The sequence below is a fragment of the Pleurodeles waltl genome, chromosome 6 (assembly GCF_031143425.1).
Source record: "Pleurodeles waltl isolate 20211129_DDA chromosome 6, aPleWal1.hap1.20221129, whole genome shotgun sequence".
Taxonomy (NCBI): domain Eukaryota; kingdom Metazoa; phylum Chordata; class Amphibia; order Caudata; family Salamandridae; genus Pleurodeles; species Pleurodeles waltl.
In genome coordinates this window covers 699,882,358-699,910,096 of record NC_090445.1, presented here as the reverse complement: position 1 = coordinate 699,910,096, position 27,739 = coordinate 699,882,358, and the positions used below count along the sequence as shown (strand labels likewise).

The 27,739-nt window shown below is 46.1% G+C and overlaps 1 protein-coding gene across 1 annotated transcript in view; it reads left to right on the top strand.

Moving 5' to 3' along the window:
* Positions 1-27,739, top strand: part of LOC138301688 (lectin-like) — a 191,884-nt gene that overhangs the window by 83,600 nt on the left and 80,545 nt on the right. The window contains exon 4 of the mRNA XM_069242203.1: positions 683-794. Within this exon, the coding sequence (XP_069098304.1) occupies positions 683-794 (112 nt within the window). The remainder of the gene's footprint in view (positions 1-682; positions 795-27,739) is intronic.

Sequence of the window (27,739 nt, the reverse complement as noted above, 5' to 3'; positions counted from 1 at the left end):
AGCGGCTGGACGTCATTTTTTTTGACCCGCCCACTCCCGGGCGTGATTTTTGCCTGGGAGTGTAAATACGGCGCACATGCCTCTGAGTCAATTTTTTAGACGGGAACGCCTACCTTGCATATCATTAACGTAAAGTAGGTGTCCACGCTAAAAAGTGACACAAAGTCCATGGACTTTGGCTCTAGACGCGTCTAACGCCAGAGTATAAATATGGAGTTAGTTTTGCGTAGAATTTGCGTTAAAAAAAGCCACGCAAATCCGGCGCAAACGGAGTATAAATATGCCCCATGGTTTGGTGTAAATCTATTCCACGGGTTTTAAGAAAATAAGTTTAAAAAAGTTAGTCACATCTGGATATGTGTAACTCCTGCAGTACCACCATCAAAAAATAGCATTTTGATAGGCTGAGAGGAGTTCTTTTACCTGTCGGCCATCTCAACTGAATGAGCTAACTGGATGGCCGCAGCATTAACTGAAAAGTTGCATCCACCATTATAGGACATGGGGACAAAGTAGGCCTTGTTCACCATTATAATTGGTGACTGCACCACATGACTGATCAAAATGTTACAGTCAATGATTTTGAAACTTTGGTAGTGAAAACTTGGTATCTTCTTTCTAAGATTCTCACATGTATGAAGCATGATTCTCATTCATTTATTGTCTTTTTTTGTGCTTTTAGGACAGATCATTTGTATGGACTGATGGCTCACAGTGGGATTATCAGAAATGGCGCCAAGGGGAACCCAGCAACAGTGGTGGTCGTGAGCCATGCCTCGACTTCAACTTTGCCAGTAAGTCAAAGAAAAAGCCTGGGGGGTTCCTAACTACAGAGAGGAAATCCACAGGCATCAATACAGTATGTCAGTCTCTTATTTGTTATTTTATTTTTTATAATATTACGTATTTTAATTCCCATTCAATGCAGATAAACAAATTATGGTTAGGAGATGATTTACAATATATCATTTGCATTAGCTCGTCTGTTCTGCAGTGAAAGTTCAGTCTTCTTTTTCTACCGACTGCATATCTTCAAATAAAGTGCTTTTCCCACCAACGCTATTATTTATCTTCTGTATTGCTCATCAGATAAGCATAATTTAAATATTTGGACACTGATCCATTGCACTGCTCATTTTTACCAATTACCCATGAGTAATAGGATTAATTTTGGTAATTTTGTGTTACTCTTTGATATAGGATTATCAATAATAGCTCAATTACACAGCCGCGAACACTACTTGTGCTTCTGTTTATTCTGCTTATGTTCTTTTGAATTTCGCCACCAAACAAGAGAGAGCTTGCTACATGTGTCCTAAACAACCTTTGAACAGAACAAAGGGGACTCCTAAAAGCAGTTTCCTTATGATCTTGGCATTGATCATTACCAGTGCACTATATGTATTTCAATGAACCACGCTGAAAAAGTCAGACCAATTGACCTACATTAAATGGTGTTGAGCATATCATTATAGAGCCTTGGAGACAGACAGTGCTTGTAGTCACACACTGAAGATGGAGTATATGGATTAAGATCTTTCTTAAAATTACCTGTGCCTCTCACGGAGACACTAATCTATCTGTAAGAAGCCCCATCCCTTCACCGATACTTACTTCGTCAAGCCAATGCGCCCAGTAAAGTTCTGCTTGGTATCCTGTAAGTTGTGCATGTAAGCTCTTGGCTGCAGTTGAGAGTTTAATAAGCATCTTCTGGGTGAGATGTTTAGCAGTGAGAAGTGTGTTACATGTGTCATTTTGTCGCAACACTATACCAACCGTAGCTCCCAACCAGAGTGAGGACGGCAGTTCTAACAGATAACTGCTGGTCTTAAAGCACGAATTACTTCAAGCATCACAATGCTGTGGGCTTAGCAGTGGTACCCAAAGCTTGACCAGGGGCATTAAGGGGGTTATTACAACTTTGGAGGAGGTGGTAATCCATCCCAAAAGTGATGGTAAAGTGACGGATATACCACCAGCCGTATTACGAGTTCCATAGGATATAATGGACTCGTAATACGGCTGGTGGTATATCCGTCACTTTACCGTCACTGTTGGGACGGATTAACACCTCCTCCAAAGTTGTAATAACCCCCTAAGTCTCAAAAGTAGAAGCGTTTGATTATTTCTTTACATTGTCTCTATCAAACCAAACAAAAGATTGGGAGCACAATACTGCTTTCATGAGAAAAAACATGTGTAAAAACATACTTCTTATCCACGCAATGTAGTGTGTGGATCAAAAATGTGCAGTGAGTCAAAATAGAATAGTAGTGTTACAATTCACCATTCATAGACAAAGGGAAATGGTTGAATTGCAGATATTAGGCAAAGAATAGGAAAGGTACAGAACTGCAGTGTTTGGATTGTGGTGTCTATCCACTTTGCAACGCCTACACTACTTCATCATATACAGTGCTAAAAATCTGCCAGATCTTTAATCAGTGAGAATATCAGTGGACATTGGTGAAACCCCACTCTCCCATTGTATATTCATCCTAAATTAGAACCATGTTCCAAGGGGTATTGTCATTTAATCCAGCTTTGTGAGTGGATAGATGATAAATACATTTTTGCTGTTTCTCAAACAATAACTTATCTGGATTCCTTTTGGCACGTTGTTCAATAACCATCCATGTCAGGTCATTTGTGGTGTGTCCTGTGGACAGGAAATATTCTGTCATCTTGGTGGTGCTTCTCTTGCAATGGATGTTGCTTATGTTCTCACATATTCAAGGTTGTATTTATTTTTCTGCTAGTCATGCCAATGTACTATAACCCACAGGGGCAAGGTGTCATATAAATTACTTGTGTAGAACTGCAATTTGTATGGTTTATAATAATCCAATTCTAGATCCAGAGTCTTCGCTGTGACTGTTAGGTGGCAAATACTACAATTTCCACGGCGATAGTGCCCTGCAATGTCTAGGAGCCCCCAGCAGTTTAGGACCATGGTTCTAGTATTCCTGTACTTCTTTACTCTAGTGGATATCAGCTTATCCCTCAGAAGGATTGCACAGTCATACGAAAACATACGTTTTTCCCATTTATGTGAACCTGTGTAAAATATTCACCAATCTTTGTTTATTTTTTTTTTTTACCTGCTTGGAAACTACATTAAAGATTTTAACACAGTTAAAGGAATCTCTGCTGCATAGTGTGTTATGTGTGTTACATCCCAAGAGTGCTTCTCTGTTCTCAATTTCAGGCTCTTTTCAGGGTTTTTTAATGATGGTCTGCAGGTAATCACTGGCCTACAATTTTTCCAAAAGGGTCTTGGCTTGTTGGTTAAAATCTACTATCTTACTAATATTCCTCCTAAGCTTTAGAAATTGGCCACAGGGTAGGTTTTCTTTGAGTGGACGAGGGTGAAAACTATTGAACTTAAGAAGTGTGTTTTTATCTGTAGGGTTTTGAGTTCTTGCCTGCATTCTTATTTGAATATAGTCACGTCAAGGACTGTGTGTGTAAACCTTAAAAACTTGTCCCAACCATTTGGCCACAGGAAAAAAGGCAAGGTACACAAGAGATCCCCTGACCAGAACACCAGCACATCATCAATATATATTTTCCGAAATATTATGCTCTTCTAAAAAGTGGTGTTGGACTTTAAAATAAATCTGCTTTCAAAATTGTGGGTATAATAACAGGTCACACTTAGGGGAAGGTACTTCTCATTGAAATTCCATATATCTGCAAGCAGAGGGTGCCATCATACTCAAGCAAATGTTTGGTTATTTCTAGCATGAAAGATATTGGTGTTGTGTATTCCCAGTCACCCTGCTCTAGGATATCATGTGTGACTTTAAGGGTTTTGTCCCGGGGTAGAATTGTATGTAGGCTTTCAATGTCTAAACTCATTAGTAGATTATGGTCAGGATAAAACTGAATCTCCTCCAATATATTGAATAGATCTTAAGTATCTTCCATTTATGCTGAAGTCTTTTGAATCAATCCCTGAGACTCCTGAGGCAGCGTTCCTGCTCTTATGTAGTTTTGGAAGAGTGTAGGAATATGGTGTGACAGGGATACTGATATAAAGGAATTTCGTCCCCTTAATAGATATAGGGGGTCATTCTGACCTTGGTGGTCCATGACTGCCATGGCGGAGGGCGGCGGAAGCACCGCCAACAGGCTGGCGGTGCTTCCTGGGCAATTCTGACTGCGGCGGTAAAGCCGCGGTCAGAAAAGGGGAGCCGGCGGTTTCCCGCCGGTTTCCCGCTGGCCCAGGGAATCCGCCATGGCGGCGCTGCTTGCAGCACCGCCATGGGGATTCCGAGCGCCTTCCCGCCAGCCTGTTTCTGGCGGTGTCCACCGCCGGAACCAGGATGGCGGGAACGGCTGCCATGGGGCCCCATAACAGGGCCCCACAAAGATTTTCACTGTCTGCTGTGCAGACAGTGAAAATCGCGACGGATGCCACTGCACCCGTCGCACCCCTTCAACTCCGCCGGCTCTATTCCGAGCCGGCTTCATTGTTGAAGGGGCTGTCCCGCTGGGCCGGCCGGTGGTCTTCTGGCGGTCGCCCGCCGGCCCAGCGGGAAAGCCGGAATGGCCGCCGCGGTCTTTCGGCGGCGACCGCCGACCGCCGCGGTCAGAATGACCGCCATAATCTTATAATTTTTAACTCTATCAATTGTTTTATCTCCAACTTCAACTCTGGTGTAGGGTCAATTTCTAGGATCTTGTTGTTTTTTGGGTACTGAAGAAGTCTTATACATTAATTCATTGTTGTAGTCGACAACTATGCCTCCCCCTTGTCTACTGGTTTAATGACAATACCAACGTGGCTTTCAGTAAATTCATGGTTTTTGTCTCCTCTCTAGTCATGTTGTGAAATACCTCCATGTTATTACTTGTAAGGTCTTTACCTCTCACTATTTGCTAATATTTTAGACTGACAATTACAAATCTCTTGGCTAAATAGCTGAGGAACTGTAGGTTCCAAAACAAACAAATGTATAAAGGTTTGCCATTCAGAAAATGAAGTGCAAAATACAGAATTGTTGCAAGAAGATTTGGCCAGTGCCGCTAACTTTCAGGAGATCTGGTAGCAGCCTATGATACTGTTGAACTGTGTGGAAAGTTGGACTGGCATATCAGGCAGTCAGGTAGTGCCCGAGAAACTGGTCTGATAGTGTGAGTACCCTTTTTTTTTTTTTTTTGAGGATTTTGGCCTTGTGGGCCCGTTTTTACTGTTTATTTAACTAATATTAACACTTACATTGACTGCAACAAGCACAAATGCATGTAGTCTCCTATAGCTGGCAAAAAACCTATCCAATGTGTCATTACAAATTCAAAAATGACTAAATATCGATCCCTTATTTACCTATCTGATTCACAAATGATGGCCAATTTTAGTGTGTTGCCAGGGCCTATATTCTGTTCCAATCTAATGATGCTTGTTTGACTTACTCGTAATACTCCTAGGGCCTGATTTATAGTTTGGCAGATGGGCTACTCCATCACAAACATTACAGATACCCAATCTGCCATATTACGAATTCCATAGCATATTATGAAATCGTAGTACAACGGAACGGATATCCATGACAGCAACCCCATCCACCAAACTCTAAATCAGGCCCCTAATAACAAGCATCTGCTCACTCACAGGATACTTGCTAACAGCTTATGGTAATCCAGGTTTGTACTACTCACTCACTTACAAACAGCAAAAGCCACTGGAGTCTTGCAGTGCTCACTCTCGGCACACCCATCGTTGACACTTCTAATAGGTTTGACTTTAACATGCTAATGCATGCAAGCATGATTTTTGCATGATTTGTGCATGCCTTTGTTTGCATGAGTTAGCACATCAAAATCAGGACAACAAGCTAGTCCTGTTGCTTTTTCAATTGCTACATTTTTAGGTACTGCCATTTTTTGTAATATAAAGTCAAAAAAACAAAATTAAGAGAACATATATCCACCAATCCTAAAATTCAGATGCTAAAATGTATATTTTCTTCCTGGGCTTGGCAGATTGAATACTGAATGGGGGACACTATAATTTGCCCTGCTCCCTTTCTGAATTATACAAGGCATCCAACCAGTTGCAGATTCAGGGAGCACAATTCACCAGTAAGGTTGCACAGTAGCATCATTTCTGAAATGTTGTTATCAGATGTGTGCTGTTGACCTAGGGCTAATTAAAGGGTAAATATGTAAATACATTGTCTCCACTGGTCGAAAGAAGCGAGGATCACAGGATAGGTATTGGAAGACACCAGCAGATCTTCTTGAACATGGATCTATTGGGATGAAATTGAAATAGTGTAAGTACAGATTTTTATTGTATAAACATGGGTGCAAACTTAATTACCTATACTAACCCCATGAACACTCCCTACAGTATTAGGAAAATAGATGCTGTTTATCTATTAGAAATATGACCAAAATGACAAAAATCCAATCAAGCTATTTCAATTTTGAAATTAATCAAAAGGTGCGCCATGCAATCTCAGGGCTTCATTTACAAGGCCCTAGTGGCACACTGAGCCACCGGAACATTATTTCTTTTATGCTCCAGTGGCGCAGTGTTCCAGCCCATATTTACAAGGCCACGTAATAAAGCTACCATGCATGGCTTTTCATGGGCCACGCAATAAAGCTACCATGCATGGCTTTTCATGGCCTTGTAAATATGGACCACTTTCATGCATAACATTGTGTGAAAGGGGCATTCTATGGGTGTTGTTTGAGGTATTCCCCCACAACACCCATGGAACCCAACGGAATCTGATGCATTCCCAGATTTACAAGTTTGGGAATGTGTCAGATTTCAAAAGTTGATGCTCAGGAAAGCGCACACAGCTAGAGTTGCGCTAAGCCACTCATGCACTCCCACAATGCGTCTGTGTGTCGATGTCGCTCGGCACCAGGTTCAGCCACACTGGGCCGCATTGGAGGTTTTCCTTTGATGTGGTGAGGGCAGGCACAGCTCCTCGCTGCATGCAGGTGAACGGGGCCACACTGGAGAATGATTTCCTCCAGTGTGTAGCAGTGCAAGATGTGAAGATGGGGGCTCCACCCGGTACAAAGGTCAGAAGTGCTGGGACCTTTGTCTAAGTGGAATAAGTTGATTGAAGTCTGATAAAACTGGCAACTGCACAGTGCGCATACCACGCTCACTTCCCAGCTGTAAATCTGACACGGTAGTACCAAGCAGAGACCGGAGACAGGTTGAGATAATGGAGAGAGCAGCAATCATGCTGATCTCAAGATCTTTGATGTCCCTGAGATCCCAGGAAGAACAGGGAGCAAGCCAGCAAGTCTGTGGAGTAGCTTTGGAAGTGGTTGTTGGTACTTTCTTTTTTTGTGCGTTTTGCAATTCTTTTTTATGGGGAGCATCACAAAGGGATACATGGGGTACAAAAACAAATGATGTAATGATGCAAGAAAGAAACATGTGGAGGAGCATATTAAAGCAGGAGGACAACAGCTGATGCATCCTATCACAGTTCCAGCATGCAAACATGCCCAGGTGCTGTAATGGCACACATTTTCAACTGGGGGTAGGACATACAGTGTGCTTAGTAGGAAGGTCAAGTAATGAAAGTAGGGATGCCTGAATTCGGCCCTTGGATGTATAAATGGTGCAGAAGGGTAGGGAGGGTTGGGTCATACAGGGATACACTGGGTCGCCAGGAGGTGCAGGCTGTGATCACATAGGGGTGTCTCGTGTTTGCATCCATGGGGAAGTGAGAAAGTGGGTGGGTGGGTAAGCAGGTAAGTAAGTGGGTAAGTGTCCAAGGCGGGGATGAGGGTAAGGGGAGGATTAAGGAAAAGCAGGGATTAGGGGTGGGTGAAATAGTGCAAGGGAAGGGTGGGGGAAAAAGAAAGAGAGGAGAGGAGCGGGGTGGAGCGTTTATTTGCAGCAGCAGTGAGGGAAAGGATGGATGTGTCTAAGCAGAACCATGTCAGATCCGTTGGGCACATTCATTGATGCTGCATATGGAGGGGGACTTGGGATGAGCTCAGGGTGGATGTGTGGCACCCCGGAGGAAGGGTGCCAATATTTGAAGGCTTCCATCCTGTCCTGCAGGCTATAAATGACTCTCTCATGGGAAGCTGTCCAATACTTTGCTGACAGCCATTCATCACGAGAAAGGGGTGTGGGGGAGCACCAGTGATGAAGTAATCAGAGCTTGGCTGTAGTAAGTGCCATGTGCAGTAGATGGGGCTGCAGGCATGAGAGGTCTGGGGGCTCCATCATATCATGGAGAAAGATCAGATGACAGGAGAGAGTGAGTGCAACCAGTAGGGTCTCACGTAGCATATTCCCGACTGTGTCCCAATAGGCTCTGATGGGAGGACAATCACACAGAATGTGCACAAGATCGCAGTGGGTAAAAATAAATCGCAGTGGGTATGGGGGCAGCACCAACAATTCACTTGGTGCAATACGCCTGCTGCCCCTAGTTTCACCAGTGTCCCATGCCAGTCTTGCAGGGTTTTGAAGAGTCCGAATTTCATGCAAGTCTCGCACATTCCATGGTCGAGGGCCTCCAATACTTTGGTCCAATCCTCTGCTTCATAGTCCATCTGTAAAATGGTCTCTCATTTAGTGTGAAGGTTAGTCAGTAGGAGAAGGGAAAATAGCTGATATGTCAAAAGGTTGTAAAAACCTGACAGTACTCCACAGAAGCGTCCCCACTTTCTCAGATAGGATACCACTGGTGAGGGTTAGATAACCCAAGGTTTAGGCCTCATGCAGTGGTGAAGGCAGTGCTGCAGCTGAAGATATTTCCAAGACTGGTGCTGCAAGAGACTGAACATCTCCCGAAGTGATGCAAAGGACTTAAGGGTACCCCCAGTGAGAACTGTACCCACAATGACTAGTCCTATATCCTGCTTAGCAGGTAGGTCAATCGAGAAAGGTGGAAAGCAAATGCGTAGTCTTCCACTGCGGGAATTCCCAAACTGCTGCTTATGCGATGAGCCAAGAGTTTAGTGCTGGCTATGCGTGGTTGGGAAATCCTGCAGATTAAGGAGTATATACATTTGTCTTTAAAGTGGAGCAGGGGTAGAGGGACCAGGAGGGACAGTATGCCCAGGATGTAGGTATACCATGGAAATGTCACCATTCACACTGCTTGGAACCTCTCCCAGAGAGAAAGGCCCAGGTGTGACCATTTCTCAAAATGAAGTTTCATGTGTGCTATCAAGGAGGTGAAGTTGCCCGCTACCATTCAATCTAGGGCTCTGTCTACATGTAGTCCCAGATATCTAAGGCAAGTTGGGGTCCATCACAACAGGAAACCGTAATTAACCATTCTTGTAGTGATTCATGAAGGGGTAATACCTCACTTTTGTCCCAATGCACTCTATAGCACAAGATCACCGAAAAGTCCACAAGGATATTTTGCAGATCCGGGAGGCAGCGAGGAAGGGCTGTGAGAGTGAGTAGGATATCATCCGCATAGAGATATATCATGGATGTGCCACCTGAAAGAGGGACTTCATGTATAGGCGGCAAGTGTTGGATTGAGGCTGCCAAGAGTTCGATGACCGAGAGGAACAACAGTGGGCAGCCCTGTTGCGTCCACTTCCGTATAGGGAATGGGTCAGAGAGAAAGCCTCCACAGCTCATCTGGACCGTAGGTGTGTCACAGCGCCAGCGAACCTTGGCAATAAAATCATTCCGCAGCCCAGAGTAGAATAGGATTGCAAAAATGCACTACCACTCAACCCTGTTGAAAGCTTTTTTGGCATCTAAAGACAGTGCAAGGGCATCTTCTTGGAGGTATGCAGGATGATTTCTGCAGGAGTGACCCAAGACGAAGCCCACCTTTGTACATACCAGTAAATCTTCCAGAATTCTAATGTCTCCATTGAGCAAAAAGATGGTCCTATAGCGTCACAGAGGTAGGACCGATATCACTGCTCTGTTTGAAGTGGAGCCCAGAGAGCCCATACATTCTGTCTAGCAGAAGGCTTCATATAAGGAGTCCACTGTATCCTTACCTGTCCATTTATAGAACTTCGTGGGTGCTTTGTGGTAAGAGAGCCTAGAGATGGCCTGCGCTATCTCAGTTTTGCTTATTTCCCACTTGAGTAGCTTCCTGCCATCACTATTGAGGCAAGGGATAGATATGCCATCAGGGAAGGTGGCTAAACAGGCAGGGTCCTCTTTCATCTCTGGGGAATAGAGGGGGTGGTAGAAATCAGCAAATTCATCTACAATGGCCTGTGGGTAGGTAACAAGAGTGCTGGTAGCAGACTTAATAGCTCGGATAGCGAGTGCTATCTCCTGCTGTCGTAGTTGGGTCCCCGAAAGATGACCTGCCTACTCACCCTGTTCATAATGTTGCCCTTTCAGGTGCTGAGGGGCATAATCTGCCTTTGAAGTGAATGATATGCTCAAATCCATGCAGGACCACTCCAGGTAGCAGCAGGCAGGGGTAGTGAGGTCCACAGTGCATTGGTGGGTGAGAGCTCTAATCTCAACCACCAGCTCCTTCTCCTGGGCCCATCTCCATGCATTGTCGAGGGCAACATCCCACATGAACTGACTTCTGATAGTCGCCTTTGCTACTGCCTACTGGATCTGCTGGGAGGAGACCCACCCCTTGTTATTGGTTAGATATGTGGGGAAGTGGGAGCGCAGTTGCGTTTTGTCCTCAAGGGTACGGTAGTACAATATATTTAATCGCCATGGTTTGTGTCCCGATGAAGAGAGTCCTAGGTCAAGGGCAGTTAGGGCAGGAGAGTGGTCAGAAAGGGCAGATCTTGGATTCCCTCTCTAGAACTACCAGCTGGTGGGAGAATAGGACATCATCTAAAAGGGATTGAGTATTATGGACCAGTGAAATAAAGGTGTATTCACGTTCTTTCGAGTTGGAAAGACCCCTGCGGTCCATCAGGCCGTGGTCCGAAATCACATCTTCCAGGAGAACCCTGTCCGCATTGTGGCCAAGGTCTAAGGGGTCAGTGCAGTCAAACACTGCATGGCATGCCAGGTTCCAATCCCCCTGATGAGGTAGTTTGAGGCACTGATCTTTGTCAGAAGGTGATTAATTTGGAGAAAGAAAAAGCGCTTGGGGCCCATGGGGGCATAGTTTGAGCCAAATCATAACCTGCACTTACAAGTTTAAGTTTGGCTAGGATATAACAGCCGTCTGGGTCAGACCAAGACTTGAGGATGGTGAAGGGCAGGGATCTGAGCAAGAGGATGGAAACACCACCTTTCCTGAGCAGGGTTGTGCTCCTCAGGGGCTGCCATCGGACAGCTACTGTGCAACACTTAGCCCACCCAGTCTCGGCACAGCTTCTGAGACTCCAAGTGGGAGAGATGGGTTACCTGTAGGAGAGCTACATCCATACGTTTAGACTGCAGGTAGGACAGCCCTTTTTCTGTTTTATATAGTGAGTCAGTCAATTAACATTCCAGTATATGGTGCACAACAAGGTGGAATCCATGGGAGCTGGGGAGGCCATTGAGCTGGCCAAGGGCATGTGGTCACATGGCTCACAGGCTGTGTAGATCAGGCCGGGAGATAACAAAGATTGGTGGGCCAGAGGAAGTCCAGGGGTGGATAGGAGGCACCTGGTGGGGGCTAGGGGGGCAGGAGAATGAGTGGGGGAGAACAAGTAGGGAGAGAAGGGGCAAGGGGAGGAAAATGCTAAGAAAGGGCATGCAGGGGATCCCTCTGACTCTGTGGAGAAGGATGCGTCTGTTATTACCGGGGTCTGGGGTGATGGGGAATGAGGTGGAAGGTGGGGGGGAGGGAGAGAAAACCAGAAGAGAGTGGCACCAGACCTAGGAGGTCCTCATTGGGGGCCAAAGACTGTAAACAGCAGGTACTGTGAACAGGTCTAGACTTGTTCCACCAATGCTCCTGGAGTCCCCGAGGGGAGGGCAGCCTCAAAGGTGTACAGGGGTAAAATAAAGTGATTTTAGAGCTGGGTATGTGGACTAAAAACAAAAAAAGGATGGGTTCACTGGGAATGGATAGGGTCTCAGGTATTCATAGTCATGGGGGAGGGATGTGACCAAGACGGTATGTGGGAGGACGCCTGTCAGTCGTGCAGGAAGCATCTATCACCCTCCTGAAGGGTAGGGCCAGTAACCATGTAGAGGGGGAAGTGGCAATAGGGATATGAAGGAGGGGAGAATGCAGAGAGGAGGGGGGTGTTGGGGAAATGGTCAAGCAGAGCCACATAGACAATTCAGGAGGTTCGGACAGACACCATGAGACAAAACAACATCAGAGCAGCGGGTATACTAGTTCAGAGAACAATGTTGAACAAAAAACAGTAATAAAATCCTATGAGACTATTGGTCCCAACATAACATGAGGCATGTATGAGCAAAACATGAGTCACTGTTACAGCTTGGGAACAAGACATGTGGAAGTCTCATATGAAGGATCTGCATCAGGTGCGACAATGGGGATCACAAATGCCAGCAGGGAGGAGACCACCCTGTACGCCATCCTTTGTGGTCTAACAAAAGGTCATAGAGATTTGGCTATGCTGGGGTGTATAGCAGGACATCCCAATAATAAGGCAATCAGTACCCCCCCCCCCCAAAGAGGCACCATGTGCACCAGTAGTAATACTAGCCAGATGTGACCAAAGGAGGTGTCAAACGGATAGGCTGTAACCAGGCATTTGCAGGGCAGGGCAACCCTTTACATTTCAGAGAAATAGAGATACATTACAACAACCCTGAATACGTCCCTGGAGGGTGCCATGCAGTGAGCGTTCATGTTAGATTAGCAAGAGGCAGGACAGTGTGAAGCATGAACAAACTTAAGTAGTCCAATGAACCACTCCCCTTTGTCGCACATCAGTACACAGAGGTTTAGTCATAACTAGCATATTTTCATTGTGTCTCAAGATAAGGCATTTAGTGGGCATCCCTGAGGAATCAGTAGTGGGTCCAAAAGTTTAGGCTTCATGGGAAATCGACAATGACATTCAAAGGATATACTCAAGTGCTCCTTCTATTGGTGACAGGGGCCACAATCAGTTTATTGCTAAGCCTCAGGACTAGGGTCAGGCTGCAGGATACATATTAGCCCTTGGTAAACAAAGGTTTCAGCAGTGATCCAGACTTGTCATGACCCTGGACTTCAGACAGAGCCACCATCACTTGGAGAGTCATTTCTCTGCCATCCTGGGATCTCTGCAGTTGATCCAGGACCATGACTCACTTGAAGGTGTCTTTCAAAGTTTGGTTGCCTTTGTAGATGCAAGGCGGCATGAATGTATCCACATGATGAAAGGTGGGGGACGGGCCCTGCGGTGCATGATGTATTGATTGGTGCAAGAGGCCACCTAGAAAGAGGAGGTGCACATCAAGATCTAAGAAATCCCTGGAGCTGCCGTCGTTAGTTATCCACATCCGGGCAGGCTCAAAAAGTTCAAACCTAATACCCAACTGGCACAATTAGGGTTGTGGGGCCAAGTACACCCTCAGTTTATCATTAGTTTCACAGGAAAAGTCAACAACAATGTGTATTTTGTGTCCTTTGAAAACATACAGGCCATGGGGACAGGCTGTTATCGTGATCTGCCATACTTGTTGTAAGAAATGGGGTCTCTGGTTGGCAGTCAGTACGCACTCTGTCAAAGCCTGGACCCTCATTCTAGTCAGTATAAGGGAGATACACAGCTCAGATAAGCCTGGCTCACCCCCTTGGTAGCTTGGCACAAGCAGTCAGGCTTATCTCAGAGGCAATGTGTAAAGTCTTTTGTACAATCACATGCAGTAACAGTGTGAAAACACCACAAAAGGACTTAACACCAGGTTAGAAAAATTGCCAATATCTGATCTGTCTGAGTAAAACAAGATCAAAATGACAAAAATCCAACATACATAAGCAAAGTTATGATTTTTTAAAGATTAAACTTCAATATAGTGCTTGGAAACACACATGCCTTGAATTAGTGATATCACAGTGTTGTGACATAGTAGTTCCCAACAATCTGAAGCTAAAAGAGCTGGTCACGTAGTCACACGGACCCCCAGGTACAATACCTTGTGAAAATGCGAAAACAAGTCTGGGATCGAGGTGTCGCTGGATCCAGAGCAGCGTTGGTTCCGATGCACAGAACGAAAGAGCAGATGCATCTAGTCCTTGTTGTGGGGGTGAGGCACCGTCGGTGCGAAACATTGGATCTGAGCACTTCTGGCGGGGTCGATACCCAGCGGTCACAGCCTGGTTCATCGAAGTCGGGTGTCATGGACGACGGTCATACAGCACTTCGGGACTCACAGAGTCAGGGACTTCAGCAAGGCTGTGGTGGCATTGGGCCTGCGGGGTCATCGCACTCCAGCAAGGACCACGGTTTCGGTTGCAGGTAGGATCTGGCAGTGGCATCAGTCCGGAGTCGTTCAAAGTCAGTTCACTTGGTTCTTTTTGTTTTTTCACCAGCTTCTCCTTCCAAGGGCCCAGGGACTTGATTAGGCAGCTCTTGGCAGAGTAGGAGTCTTAGTAGAAAGTCCAGGGGCTGGGAGAGAAAGTTGTTGATTGCCGTGAGACTTCAGAACAGGGGGCTAGTTCAGTCCAAGCCCTTGGAGAAACTTCACAAGCAGAATACACAGCAAAGTCCAGTCTTTGTCCTCTCCAAGGTAGAAGCAGCAACTGTAGGCCAACCCAGCAAAGCACACACATCAAAGGGTAAGTACTCCTCCTCCAGTTCTTCAGCTCTTCTCCTTGGCAGAGGTTCCTCTTGGTTCCAGAAGTGTTCTAAAAATCTGGGGGGGGTTGGGTCCACTACTTATATCCCCTTTCTGCCTTTGAAGTAGGCAAACTTCAAAGGAAAGTCTCAGTTGTTCACCAGATCCTGCCTTCTCCAGGCCTGGCTCCAGATTCACATCAGGGGGTTGGAGGATGCATTGTGTGAGGGCAGGCACAGCCAATGTGAGTGTAAATGACCACTCCTGCATCCATTCTATGGCCCATAAGGCTATGCAGGCTACACACCAGATCCCTTTGTGTCACTGTCTAGTGGAGATTCACAAACAGCCCAACTGTCAGTCTGACTCAGACAGACAGACAAGGAATACACAAGCAGGCAGAGTCACAGAATGGTTTAGATAATAAAATTATAACTTTCTAAAAGTGATATTTCCAAACTGACAGTCTAAAAAACAACTTTACTAAAAGATGTATTTTTAAATTGTGAGTTCAGAGACGCCAAACTCCAAATTTCTATCTGCTCCCAAAAGGAAACTACACTTAAAAGTTATTTAAAAGCAGCACCTATGAGAGAGCTAGGCCTTCCAACATTGAAAACCGAATTTGATAGTATTTCACTGTTAGGACATGTAAAACACACCAGTACATGTCCTACCTATAAAATACACTGCATACTGCCCATGGGGTTACCTAGGGCCTAACTTAGGGGTACCTTACAGGTATAAAAAGGGAAGTGTTGGGCTTGGCAAATGGGTACACATGCCAGGTCGAATTGGCAGTTTAAAAACTCCACACAGAGACACTGCAGTGGCAGGCCTGAGCCATGTTTAACAGGGATACTCATGCGGGTGGCACAGTCAGTGATGCAGGCCCACTAGTAGCATTTGATTTACAGGCCCTTGGCACCTCTAGTGCACGTTACTAGGGACTTACTAGTAAATCAAATATGCCTATCAAGGACAAGCTAATTACATATACAATTTACACAGGGAACACTTGTACTTTAGCACAGGGCAGCCATGGTAAAGTGTCCAGAGCACCAAAACCAGCAAAAGTAAAGTCTAGCCCACAGTCAAAAAATGTGAAGTAGAGGTAAAAAAATACAGGGGAGACTACGTCAAGCATGCCAGGTCTAACACATGTTTATGCCAGAGGAAGCATGCTATTATGGGGCTTACCCGGTCCATCAAGTGTCTACATATAGGACGCATTCTGTGTACTCCTTAGAACTCCAAAGAGGGAATAAATTTGAGTCCTGGGAGGGTCAGGAAAAGATCTTGAAGGAAGGTTCTGACATCTGTTTCCTCAGCCTGTTCCGGAATGCCAAAAAAGCAGATGTTTCCCTGCAGCTTCTGTCCTCTAGGTCCTTGAGTTTACCTCAACCATAAATTTGAATACCACATTCCTGAACTTAGGGTTAGGCAGGGTCTCTGTATAATGAAATGTATCCTAATTTCTCCAACCACGCACCATTAACTGGGTAGATATTTTACCCTCTAGATAAGATAAATCCACTTCTCTTGCCCCTTTATTTGCCATGTGTAGTAAAGTACCATCTTGCCTGGCATGTTGCCCCCATTTTTACTGTTTGTAAGTTTGTTTTTCCCTATGTGTCACTGGAATCCTGCTAGCCAGGACACCAGTACTCATAAAGTATGCCCTGTATGTGTTCCCTGTGTGGTGCCTAAGTGTATCACAGAGGGTCTGCTAACTAGAACCTCAGTGTTTATGCTCTCTCTGCTTTTAAAATTGGCACTGCAGGATAGTGACTAATTTTACCAATTCTGATTGGCACACTGGAACACCCTTATGATTCCCTAGTATATGGTACCTAGCTACCCAGGGTATTGGGGTTCCAGGAGATCCCTATGGGCTGCAGCATTTCTTTTGCCACCCATAGTGAGCTAAGACAAATGTTACACAGGACTGCCACTGCAGCCTGTGTGATATAGCGTCCACGTTATTTCACAGCCATTTTACACTTCACTTAAGTAACTTATAAGTCACCTATATGTCTAGCCCTCACTTGGTGAAGGTTAGGTGCAAAGTTACTCAGTGTGTGGGCACCCTGGCACTAGCCAAGGTGCCCCCACATTGTTTAGGGCAAATTCCCCAGACTTTGTGAGAGCGGGGATACCATTACATGCGTGCACTACATATAGGTCAATACCTATATGTAGCGTCACCATGGAAACTCCGAACATGGCCATGTAACATGTCTAGGATCATGGAATTGCCACCCCAATACCATTCTGGTGTTGGAGGGACAATTCCATGCATCCCTGGGTCTCCAGCATAGAGCCCGGGTACTGTCAAACTAACTTTCCCGGGTCTCCTCTGCAGCTACCGCTGCTGTCAACCCCTCAGACAGGTTTCTGCCCCCCTGGGCAGCCTGCCCCAGGAATGCAGAACAAAGGATTTCCTCTGAGAGAGGGTGTTACACCCTCTCCCTTTGGAAATAGGTGTAAAGGGCCTGGGAGGAGTAGCCTCTCCTGGCCTCTGGAATTGCTTTGAAGTGCACAGATGGTGCCCTCCTTGCATAAGCCAGTCTACACCGGTTCAGGGATCCCCCCAGCCCTACTCTGGTGCGAAACTGGACAAAGGAAAAGGGAGTGACGACTCCCCTGACCAGCACCTCCCAGGGGAGGTGCCCAGAGCTCCTCCAGTGTGTCCCAGACCTCTTCCATCTGGATGCAGAGGTGTGAGGGCACAATGGACAGCTCTGAGTGGCCAGTGCCAGCAGGTGACGTCAGAGACCCCTCCTGATAGGTGCTTACCTTTCTCTGTAGCCAATCCTCCTCTGTGGGCTATTTAGGGTCTCTTCTGTGGGAATCTCACCAGATAATTAATGCAAGAGTTCACCAGAGTTCCTCTGCACTTCCCTCTTCAACTTCTGCCAAGGATCGACCGCTGACTGCTCCAGGACGCCTGCATAACCGCAACAAAGTAGCAAGAATTCTACCAGCAACATTGTAGCGCCTCATCATGCTGGCTTTCACGACTGTTTCCTGGTGGTGCATGCTCTGAGTGCTGTCTGCCTTCACCCTGCACTGGAAGCCAAGCAGAAATCTCCCGTGGGTCAAAGGAATCTTCCCCCTGCTAATGCAGGTACCAAACTTCTGCATCACCAGTCTTCTGGGTCCCCTCTCATCCTGACGAGCGTGGTCCCTGGAACACAGATGCTAGGTCCAAGTATCTTCGACAGTCCAGTGGCCCTTCTGTCCAAATTTGGTGGAGGTACGTCCTTGCCTCTCCACGTCAGACAGTAATCCTGTGTACTGTGTGAACTGCAGCTGCTAGGGCTTCTGTGCACTTTTGAAAGACTTCCTTTGTGCACAGCCTAGCCCAGGTCCCCAGCACTCCATCCTGCATTGCCCAACTCACTGAGTTGGACTCTGACATCGTGGGACCCTCTTTTGTTGCTCTGAGTTGACCGTCATCCTCAGATCTTCTAAGTGCCTGTTCAGGTGCTTCTGCTGGTGCTGCCTGCTTCTAGGTGGGCTCATTGTGTTGCTGAGCACCCCCTCGGTCTTCTCCTCCAAGGGGTGACCTCCTGGTTCTTCCTGGGCCCTGACAGCACCCACAATCTTCAACTGCATCCCTTGCAGCTAGCAAGGCTTGTTTGCAATCTTTCTGCGTGGAAACAACTCTGCATCCTCCAGCATGCCGTGGGACATCTTCTGACCATAGGAGAAGTTCCTGGCACCTTCCGTTGTTGCAGACTCTTTGGTTTCTTCAACTCGGAGGCAGCCCATTTGCACCTTCATCCGGGGTTTAGTGGGCTCGTGCTCCCCCCGGACACTTGCGTGACTCTTGGACTTGGTACCCTTCCTTTACAGGCCCTCATGTCCAGGAATTCATCTTCAGGGTTTTCCAGTCAGTTGTTGTCCTTGCAGAATCCCCTATCTTGACTTTATTGTCTTTCTGGGGTAGTAGGGTAACTTTACTCTTACTTTTCAGGGTCTACGGGTGGGGTATCTTGGACACCCTTAGTGTTTTCTTACTCTCTCAGCGACCCTCTACACACTATACTAGGCCTGGGGTCCATTTGTGGTTCGCATTCCACTTTTGGAGTATATGGTTTGTGTTGTCCCTAGGCCTATTTCTCCCTATTGCATTCTATTGTGTTCTACAGTGTTTGCACTACTTTTCTGTTTACTTACCTGATTTGGTTTGTGTGTGTATATTTTGTGTATATTACTTACCTCCTAAGGGAGTAGATCCTCTGAGATTCTTTTGGCATATTGTCACTAAAATAAAGTACCTTTATTTTTAGTAACTCTGAGTATTGAGTTTTCTTATGCTTCCCCGGACACTTGCTTGACTCTTGGACTTGGTCCCCTTCCTTTACAGTCCTCAGGTCCAGGAATTCATCTTCAGTGTTTTGCAGTCAGTTGTTGTCCTTGCAGAATCCCCCATCTTGACTTTCTTGTCTTTCTGGGGTAGTAGCGTAACTTTACTCCTACTTTTCAGGGTCTAGGGGTGGGGTATCTTGGACACCCTTAGGGGGTCATTACGACCCTGGCGGTCATGGACCGCCGGGGCCTGGGACTGCGGATGCACCGCCAACAGGCTGGCGGTGCATCCAGGCCTATTCTGACCGCGGCGGTAAAGCCGCGGTCAGAAAAGGGAAACCAGCGGTTTCCCACTGGTTTTCCCCTGGCCTGAGGAATCCTCCATGGCGGCGCTGCAGGCAGCGCCGCCTTGGGGATTCCGACCCCCTTACCGCCAGCCTGGTTCTGGCGGTTTTGACCGCCAGAACCTGGTTGGCGGTAACGGGTGTCGTGGGGCCCCTGGGGGCCACCAAGATTTTCAGTGTCTGCATAGCAGACACTGAAAATCGCGACGGGTGCAACTGCACCCGTCGCACCCTTTCCACTCCGCCGGCTCCATTCGGAGCCGGCATCCTCGTGGAAGGGGGTTTCCCGCTGGGGTGGCGGGCGGCCTTCTGGCGGTCGCCCGCCAGCCCAGCGGGAAACTCAGAATTACTGCGGCGGTCTTTTGACCGCGCAGCGGTATTCTGACGGCGGTACTTTGGCGGGCGGCCTCTGCCACCCGCCAAAGTCAGAATGAGGCCCTTAGTGTTTACTTACTCTCCCAGCGACCCTCTACACACTACACTAGGCCTGGGGTCCATTTGTGGTTCGCATTCCACTTTTGGAGTATATGGTTTGTGTTGCCCCTAGGTCTATTTCTCCCTATTGCATTCTATTGTGTTCTACAGTGTTTGCACTACTGTTCTGTTTACTTACCTGATTTAGTTTGTGTGTGTATATTTTGTGTATATTACTTACCTCCTAAGGGAGTATATCCTCTGAGATACTTTTGGCATATTGTCACTAAAATAAAGTACCTTTATTTTTATTACCTCTGAGTATTGTGTTTTCTTATGATATAGTACTAAGTGATATAAGTGGTATAGTAGGAGCTTTGCATGTCTCCTAGTTCAGCCTAAGCTGCTCTGCTATAGCTACCTCTATCAGCCTAAGCTGCTATAACACCTCTAACCTACTAATAAGGAATAACTGGACCTGGCACAAGGTGTAAGTACCACAAGGTGCCCACTATAAGCCAGGCCAGCCTCCTACACTGATGGCGCAGCGGTGGGATATGTACTTGAAACTGCTTTACCACCTTGTCATTGGTGCTTTTCATGAGAAAAACATATATACCAAATACTTCAAGATATACACATTGAACTAAACAGTTTCATTTTTCTTCTCTAAAACTTTCTACAAAGTTTCTGAAAAGTTCTGAAAAGTTTGAAAACGTTTTTTTTCTCTGTACTTTCAAAAGTTCTAAAACTTTTTCTCTCTTTGTCCTAAACCTTTTCTATCATTTCTGCAGTAGAGCTCACTCCCCAAATTGTTCAGGAAACCTATGACAGCTTAAACTCTAAAAGGTTGAGGGGTCTTTGCACAGAAAGAGGTTTAAACATTGGCAAGAATCCTATCAAAGACTTTCTCTTTAACCTTCTCCTAGAAAGTGCCAGTACCAGTCTGGCCCATCCCAGGAACAGGAGGTAGGAGGTAGGAGGGGAGGGTACCCAGTCAGGCTCAGAGGAGTTCCCTGAGGAGACAGTTGGTCCCTCAAAGGCAGTGGGCTGCTATCTTGTGGCTATCCTTCACTGGTAAGGGTAGGGATAGGCTCCTTACTGTCAGAGCAAGTGATGCTAATAACTACAGAGTTTTGAAGGATGCACTCTTGAATGGACTTGGCTTTACCACTGAACAATAAAGGATTAATTTCAGAGATAACAGAAAAGAGTCCTCTAAAGACTGGACAGACTTTGTAGACTGTTCAGTGAAGGCCTTGGAGGGGTGGTTGCATGGCAGTAAGGTGACTGACTATGAACGGCTGCATAATCTGATCCTGAGAGAGCATATTCTTAACAATTGTGTGTCTGATTTGTTGCACCAGTACTTGGTAGACTCAGATCTGACCTCTCCCCAAGGACTGGGAAAGAATGCAGACAAATGGGTCAGAACAAGAGTGAACAGAAAGGTTCATACAGTGGGTGACAAGGATGGTAAGAAGAAGGATGGTAAGTCTTCTGACAAGGGTGGGGACAAAGATAAAAAACATTCTGAGTCTTAATCAGGCCCACAAAACTCCTTTGGGGTGGTGGGTCCAACTCCTCTGCTAACCATCAGAAAAAGCCTTGGTGTTATTTATGTAAAGTAAAAGGTCATTGGGCAAGTGATTCCACTTGTCCAAAGAAAAACACCAAACCTCCCACCACCACAACCCCAACTGCTTCCTCTAGTGCCCCTAGTAATAGCAGTGGTGGTGGGAAGTCTACTACAAACAGCCAATCCAAGGGTCTAGCTGGGCTCACTATTGGCAGTGTAGTTGGGGATGGTCTTGTTAGGGAGACCACAGAGGCGATTTTAGTCTCTGATGGTGGCATTGACTTTGCCACCTTGGTTGCTTGCCCCCTTAATATGGGTAAGAACAAGCAACTACCCCTAATCAACGGTGTTGAGGTTGAGGCCTACAGGGACACAGGAGCCAGTGTAACTATGGTTATAGAGAAACTGGTTCACCCTGATCAACACCTACTTTGTCAGCAGTACAAAGTGACTGATGCTCACAATAACACACTTGGCCACCCTATGGCTGTTGTGAATCTCAACTGGGGGGGGGGTTACTGGTCCAAAGAAAGTTGTGGTAGCCACTTAATTACCTGTAGATTGCTTACTAGGCAATGATTTGGAGACATCAGCTTGGGCTTAAGTAGAGTTGGAGGCTCATGTAGCAATGCTGGGCATTCCTGGGCATATTTTTGCTTTAACCAGGGCTCAGGCCAAGAAGAAAAAAGGACAGAGAAACTTGAATCCTGGAACAATAGACCAAGTGCTCTCAAAAGCTAGGGGTAGAGAAGGTAAAACCCTGCCCTCTATCCCTCCCTCTCCAGAAGATTCCCCTTTTGAGGAAGATAAATCCTCTCCCTGTGCAGAACCTACACCAGATGAGCTGGCAGCAGACACTGCTGAGCTTTTGGGTGCCGGGGGGCCTGCTAGGGAAGAGCTGAGTGTGGCACAGCAGACCTGTCCCACACTAGAGGGTTTAAGACAGCAAGCTGTCAAACAGCAGAATGGGATGTCAGTGATAGCCATAAGGTGTATTGGGAAGACAACCTCTTGTATACTGAGTCAAGGGACCCTAAACCTGGAGCTGCCAGGAGATTGGTCATTCCCTTGCAATACATAGAGTTTCTTCTTACCTTGGCACATGACATTCCTTTGGCTGGGCATTTGGGACAAAGTAAAGCTTGGGACAGACTTGTTCACCTGTTTAACTGGCCTCATATGTCAGAAGACACTAAAATATTTTGTCGCTCTTGTGTGACCTGCCAAGCCAGTGGCAAGACTGGAGGCACTCCAAAGTCCCCCTTAATTCTACTTCCTGTGGTTGTGGTGCCCTTTGAAAGGGTAGGGGTTGACATAGTTGGCTCCCTTGACCCTCCAACAGCTTCAGGCAATAGGTTTATCATGGTGGTAGTGGACCATGCCACTAAGTATTCTGAAGCCATCCCCTTAAGGACCACTACAGCTCCTGCAGTGGCAAAGGCCCTCCTGGGAATCTTTTCCATAGTGGGTTTCCCTAAGGAAGTGGTGTCAGACAGACGTAGTAACTTCATGTCTGCATACCAAAAGGCAATGTGGAAGGAATGTGGTGTAACTTACAAGTTCACTACCCCTTATCACACACAAACAAATGGTCTGGTTGAGATGTTTAATAAAACTCTCAAAGGTATGATAATGGGACTCCCTGAAAAACTCAGAAGGAGATGGGATGTCCTGTTACCTTGCCTCCTTTTTGCTTACAGGGAGGTACCCCAAAAAGGAGTGGGCTTTAGCCCCTTTGAGCCCTTCTTTGGGCACCCTGTGAGAGGTCCCCTTGCACTTGTTAAGGAGGGTTGGGAACAACCTTTAAAAGCTCCTAAACAGGACATTGTAGACTATGAGCTTGGCCTAAGATCAGGAATGGCTGTGTACATGAAAAAGGCCAGTAAAAAACCTTCAGGCCAGCCAGGAGCTGCAAAAGCAATGGTATGACCAGAAGGCTGTCCTGGCTCAGTACCACCCAGGACAGAAGGTGTGGGTATTGAAGCCTGTGGCCACAAGAGCACTCCAGGACAAATGGAGTGGACCCCATCTCATTATTGAGAAAAAGGGTGAGGTTACTTATTTGGTAGGCCTTGGCACTACCAGGAGTCCCCTTAGGGTGCTCCATGTCAACCACCTGAAAACCTACTATGACAGGGCTGATCTCACCCTGCTTATGGCAACTGATGAGGGACAGGAAGAAGAGAGTGACCCTCTCCCTGATCTCTTCTCCACCATTGAAGCTGATGCTTAGTGGAGGGAGAAGTACTTGCAGATTGTCTTACTGCTGAGCAGAAGGATAACTGTGTACATCTTTTAAGTCATTTTTTGAACTCTTCTCACTGATACCAGGTACCACTACTTGGTGTGAGCATACAATCGATACTGGAGACAGTTTACCTGTCAAAAGTAAGATTTATAGGCAGCCTGACCATGTCAGAGACTGCATTAAACAAGAGGTTCAGAAAGTTTTAGACTTAGGAGTGATTGAGCCTTCTGGAAGCCCATGGGCTAGCCCAGTTGTGCTTGTCCCAAAACCTCACACTAAAGATGGAAAAAGAGAGATGAGGTTTTGTGTTGACTATAGAGGGCTCAATCAAGTAACCAAGACAGACGCTCACCCTATACCCAGGGCAGATGAACTAATAGATACATTGGTTTCTGCCAAGTATCTAAGCACTTTTGATCTAACTGCAGGGTATTGGCAGATAAGGTTATCAGAAGATGCAAAACCAAAAACTGCATTTTCAACCATTGGAGGGCTCTATCAATTTACTGTAATGCCCTTTGGTCTGAAAAATGCACCTGCCACTTTTCAAAGGTTGGTGAACACAGTTCTGCAAGGGTTGGAAGCTTTTATTGCAGCATATCTAGATGATATAGCTGTCTTTAGCTCTACCTGGGATGATCACCTGGTCCACCTGTGGAAAGTTTTAGAGGCCCTGCAAAAGGCAGGCCTCACTATCAAGGCCTCAAAGTGCCAGATAGGGCAGGGGAAAGTGGTTTATCTGGGCCACCTGTTAAGTGAGGGACAGATTGCACTACAGCAGGGGAAGATCCAGACCATTATGGAATGGGCTCCCTCTGCAACTCAAACCCGGGTGAGAGGCTTTTTAGGCCTCACAGGGTACTATAGGAGGTTTATTAAGAAGTATGGCTCCATTGCAGCTCCTCTTAATGACCTCACTAGTAAAAAGATGCCTAAAAAGTTATTGTGGACAGCTAGCTGTCAAAAAGCTTTTAATGAGCTCAAACAGGACATTTGCTCTGCACCTGTCCTAAAAAGCCCTTGCTACTCCAAAAAGTTCATAGTCCAGACTGATGCTTCTGAATTGGGATTGGGGCAGTGCTATCACAGCTTAATACTGAGGACCAAGATCTACCTGTTGCTTTTATAGGCAGGAGGTTGGCCTCTAGAGAAAAGCGTTGGTCTGCCATAGAGATAGAGGCCTTTGCTGTGGTCTGGGCACTGAAACAGTTGAGACCATACCTGTTTGGTACTCACTTTATTGTTCAGACAGACCACAAACCTCTACTTTGGCTAAAACAAATGAAAGGTGAAAACCCTAAATTGTTGAGATGGTCCATATCCCTACAGGGAATGGACTATACAGTGGAACATGCACCTGTGAGTATCCACTCCAATGCAGATGGACTCTCCAGATATTTCCACTTAGACAATGAAGATTCATCTGGGCAAGGTTTTGGGGGGGGGGGGGTTGTGTAGGAAAGTACCATCTTGCCTGGCATGTTACCCCCATTTTTTCTGTATATATGTTTGTTTTTGCCTATGTGTCACTGGAATCCTACTAGCCAGGACCCCAGTGCTCATAAAGTATGCCCTGTATTTGTTCCCTGTGTGGTGACTAACTGTATCACTGAGGCTCTGCTAACCAGTACCTCAGTGTTTATGCTCTCTCTGCTTTTAAAATTGTCACAGCAGGCTAGTGACTAATTTTACCAATTCTGATTGGCACACTGGAACACCCTTGTAATTCCCTAGTATTGTCGTAGTTTGGACTCTTGCTCTGGGCAAGACTGCTGGTTTAAGGATGTCAGTACTTTTGTTTGTAGGCGACTGCGTCTTTCCTACAACAAGTAACAACTGTTATCCCAACCTTACCGGCTCACTAGCAGCACCTCACCAGAAACACAATAGTAAAAGTTGATTTATGGCAGCCGTTTACGCATGGACTCAAAAATAAGACATCTCAGGGAGTGTCGTGGTTAGACGGAGATTACCCTTTTCTCACAGATATATTATGTCTCATACAAACACAGGCAATGAAACAGATGCAGTAAAGTGATAATAGCTTTTTATTTAACATAACTGCAATTTGCGATAAATTGCATAGACTGCAATGATTAGGATAATGAATATAGCAAGTAACAGTATTGTGAAGACAGGAGTCATTGTTACGAAGACCCCCACCATTTTGCAATACATAGAAAAGATATATGAGCTGTAAGATTCCCTACTATCCTAAGAAAAAGGCCTAACCTCCTACCTAAAGGAGAGCTGGGTTCGTTAAACCTAATCCGCCAATGCTGTGTCCATGAGAGGAGCCCCCAACCCTCGTTACCTTGGAATGAGGTCTCTATCTCAGACTCTGCAGAGACACGAAGACTGGGTCAGCGTCAAGATGACTGCAGCATCGGTATCAGCGATGGTGGCAATGCCCTCTGGTCGGAATCCCTCTGATTATCTGTCTAAAGTGTGATGTATTTATACAGATCTACAAGGTCCCCTGACGTAGGTGTATTCCTAAACAATAGATAACAGGCATGCTTGGGACGGCAAATAATATCAACAATCCCTCTAAAGTATAGAAAGGGAAAATCCCTAAGTGTGAACACCTACTGTTTGTTTGTCTTTGGTGCTTGATCTTGACGCCTTGGCACGGTGACACTGATAATGTAACTCATAACAAGTGGCCTAACTATAAACAAGGCAGCCATCTTAGAAGAAATACATAATTAAATGGGCTAAGACAGAGCAAGCTAAGTAGGTTAAAAGTCACTAGGTGACGGGGGCACGAGTCTACAAGCCAGAGGCTAAGCTAACTCCTGCTATCCCATTAAAATGAACTAGGATTCACTACGCCCTCATTAAAGGTGACATAAGTAAATCCAAGGGCACCAGAAATTATTCTGATGATCAAATTTGTTTTATTGTCCCGGGTGTGTAAGTGTTTAGCTTCTAGCATGTCCCGTTGCATGTCCCTAAGGATGTGTGTGTGTTCAATCCTCCATTGTCTGCTAGAAAAATTGGGCTGAATTGAGTCATAAAGTGGCTTGATGCTTTCTGCATAATCTGGAATGTATGTTCTGTCAAAATTGAAGAAACCCAGTAATGACTGTAATTTCTTAAGTGTGTTTGGAGGCTGTAGTTGAGCACACTTTTCTAGAAAGTGTGGGGCCAGGCTCTTCCCTTCGTTTGATAGCTCATATCCCAGGAACAACATACTAAGAAAGGCTATCTTGCTTTTCTTAAAATTAAACTTATAACTGAGGTCTGCAAATCCCAAAATGATCCGATTGACCCTCGCAAGATGAATGTCAAGGGCGTCGTCAGTGAGATAGATATCATCCACATAGGACAATGCATCGGAATCAATCTTGTGCAAAATTGATGTTACACGGACTGAAAACAGGCCTGGGCTATTTTTATAGCCTTGAGGTAAACTACAAAAGCGTTTCTGAGAGCAAAATGAAAATGCACTTAGGTCCGTACTTTCATATGCTAAATTTTGGCAGAAAAATCATTAGATATATCCAATGTAGTTTATATTTTTTACGCACTATGGGGCATATTTATACTCTGTTTGCGCCGGAATTGCGTCGTTTTCTTTGACGCAATTCCGACGCAAAACTAACTCCATATTTATACTTTGGCGTTAGATGCGTCTAGCGCCAAAGTCCATGGAGTTTGCGTCATTTTTTTGCGTGGACACCTACTTTGCGTTAATGATATGCAAGGTAGGCGTTCCCGTCTAAAAAATTTACTCCGAGGCATGTGCGCCGTATTTACACTCCCGGGCAAAATTCACGCCTGGGAGTGGGCGGGTCAAAAAAAATGACGTCAGGCCGCTTTTGCGCCGTTTTTTAGCGCCTGGTCAGGGCAGGCGTTAAGGGACCTGTGGGCTCGGAAGGAGCCCAGAGGTGCCCTCCCAAGCCCCCAGGGACACCCCCTGCCACCCTTGCCCACCCCAGGAGGACACCCAAGGCTGGAGGGACCCATCCCAGGGACATTAAGGTAAGTTCAGGTAAGTTTTTATTTTTTATTTTTTTGTGGCATAGGGGGGCCTGATTTGTGCCCCCCTACATGCCACTATGCCCAATGGCCATGCCCAGGGGACATAAATCCCCTGGGCATGGCCATTGGGCAAGGGGGCATGACTCCTGTCTTTGCTAAGACAGGAGTCATTTTAATGGGGGTTGGCAGTCGAAAAAAATGGCGCAAATCGGGTT